Source organism: Athene cunicularia (genome assembly GCF_003259725.1).
Source record: "Athene cunicularia isolate RWA chromosome 1 unlocalized genomic scaffold, athCun1 chr1_part2, whole genome shotgun sequence".
Classification (NCBI taxonomy): Eukaryota; Metazoa; Chordata; class Aves; order Strigiformes; family Strigidae; genus Athene; species Athene cunicularia.
Window position 1 is genome coordinate 79,962,466 of NW_020799092.1, and position 1,591 is coordinate 79,964,056.

General features: G+C 51.2%; 1 protein-coding gene and 1 long non-coding RNA gene across 5 annotated transcripts in view; one reads left to right on the forward strand and one right to left on the reverse strand.

The window, feature by feature from the left end:
• CHCHD3 (coiled-coil-helix-coiled-coil-helix domain containing 3) overlaps nucleotides 1–1,503 on the reverse strand; it is a 168,708-nt gene extending 167,205 nt beyond the window's left edge. For all 4 annotated transcript variants that reach the window (XM_026868499.1, XM_026868498.1, XM_026868497.1 and 1 more), the window contains exon 1: nucleotides 1,332–1,503. In XM_026868499.1, the coding sequence (XP_026724300.1) occupies nucleotides 1,332–1,415 (84 nt within the window). In that variant the 5' untranslated portion in view covers nucleotides 1,416–1,503. The remainder of the gene's footprint in view (nucleotides 1–1,331) is intronic.
• The window catches only part of LOC113491518, a 19,269-nt gene that overhangs the window by 4,768 nt on the left and 12,910 nt on the right, over nucleotides 1–1,591 (forward strand). The window lies entirely within an intron of this gene.

Below are 1,591 nucleotides of genomic sequence, written 5' to 3' on the forward strand. Positions count from 1 at the left end.
ATTCTAACGTTGACACACACCACCTTAAAAATACTGTCACAAATTCTGCAGAATCAGAGTAACACCCAGTTTCAGATCTATTGTAACCCACAGAAAAAGATAACAGATGGTAAAGAAGTAATAACATGAAAGCTTTTCTTTTCCAACTCATAAATTCCTACTGGTTTCCTCAAACACCAACTCTTATCAAAATACTGTTTTGACTGCCCATGAGAATTAATTTTAATTAGCAAATCCTTTAGCAAACCTACAGCATGACATCTCTCACTGGCAGAAACCTGTGCTACAAAAGCTTTGCTAAAATCTGTAATCTAGAATGGCTTGTGTTGGAAGGGACCTTAAACATCATCTAGTTCCATCTAATATACAAGTTAAAATGTCTTCAGTGTAAGATTTCTTAACCCGATCCTTAAAACTCTCAATTTAAGTTCACACAGTTATAATTTAACGAAGCTACATTTTGCTAGTACTCATGATAACGTCCAGTTTTTACTCCCAGTGTTTCAAGATCCAGGACAGAGAAATTCCAACAGTCCTTCCCACTATTTAAGCACAGTTCAGAGCAGACAAACTGCGCTGCAAACATTTACATTACTCTCACCTCTTTGCCTGAGAGTATTAAATGACCAGAACTGAAAAATATTAGTATGCTGAAATAGGCAGCAGTTACTATCACGGTTCACTGTGCAACACTCCTCCTTATGAGGAGTAATAGACAACTTCTTATCCTCCCTGATATGAACTGCGGTGTCTTCCACTGAAACATTTCTAAGCTGCAAGGTTTCTCAAAGTGTCTTGTGTCACAAACTATCTTCTGGTATAGTATAGGCGATAACATGCCACAAATAGGAAAAAAATGGGACTGCTTCTGGAGATACTGGGCAAGCCGGATATAGCACATGGACGAGTAGGATACGGGAAAGGGCGGAGCTCTCCTATGTAGAGGTCAGGGAAAGACAAAACAAGCTCTGCTGGCTACACATCTCTCCTACAACTCTTGTGCCACCCGTCTTTGGCAATCAGACCGCGGGCAAGGCTCCCCGAGGCAACTTCCAATTCACGGCGTGTTTCTTGCCAGGCCAGCCGCCTCCACACTGCCCCGGGGCGCCACGGCGCTCGCCGGTCCCCTCTAAAACACCCGGTCACTGCGGGACAGGGGATGGGAACGGAGAGAGGAACCGTGAGGGGCCGCGGCTGCAGGCCCAGGGCCAGGAGCCTGCAGCGCTCAGGCAGAGAAATGAGAGAGGGACCGGGACGGGCCGAGCCCGGGGCCAGGCAGGCCCCGAGCGTCCCGAGGGTGCCGGGGAGCCCCCGGGGAGCCCCGCTCTCACCCGCACGCCCTTCACCACCGTGATGTTCTCATTCTCGTCCGTCTCGAAGGTGACGCGCCGGTTGCTGCTCCCGCCGCCGCCCATCTTCGCCCGGCGCCACCAGGCCGCGGCCAGGGACGGCCCCAAGGAGACTCCGCGGCCCCGCTGCCAGCGCGCCCCGCAACAACACCGCCCCTCATTGGCCCGCCGCTCGCCATAACCCCTCCCCCGCCCGTAGAACCCGGCTCCTTATTGGCTGCGGGGGCGTCGCTATGGAGACC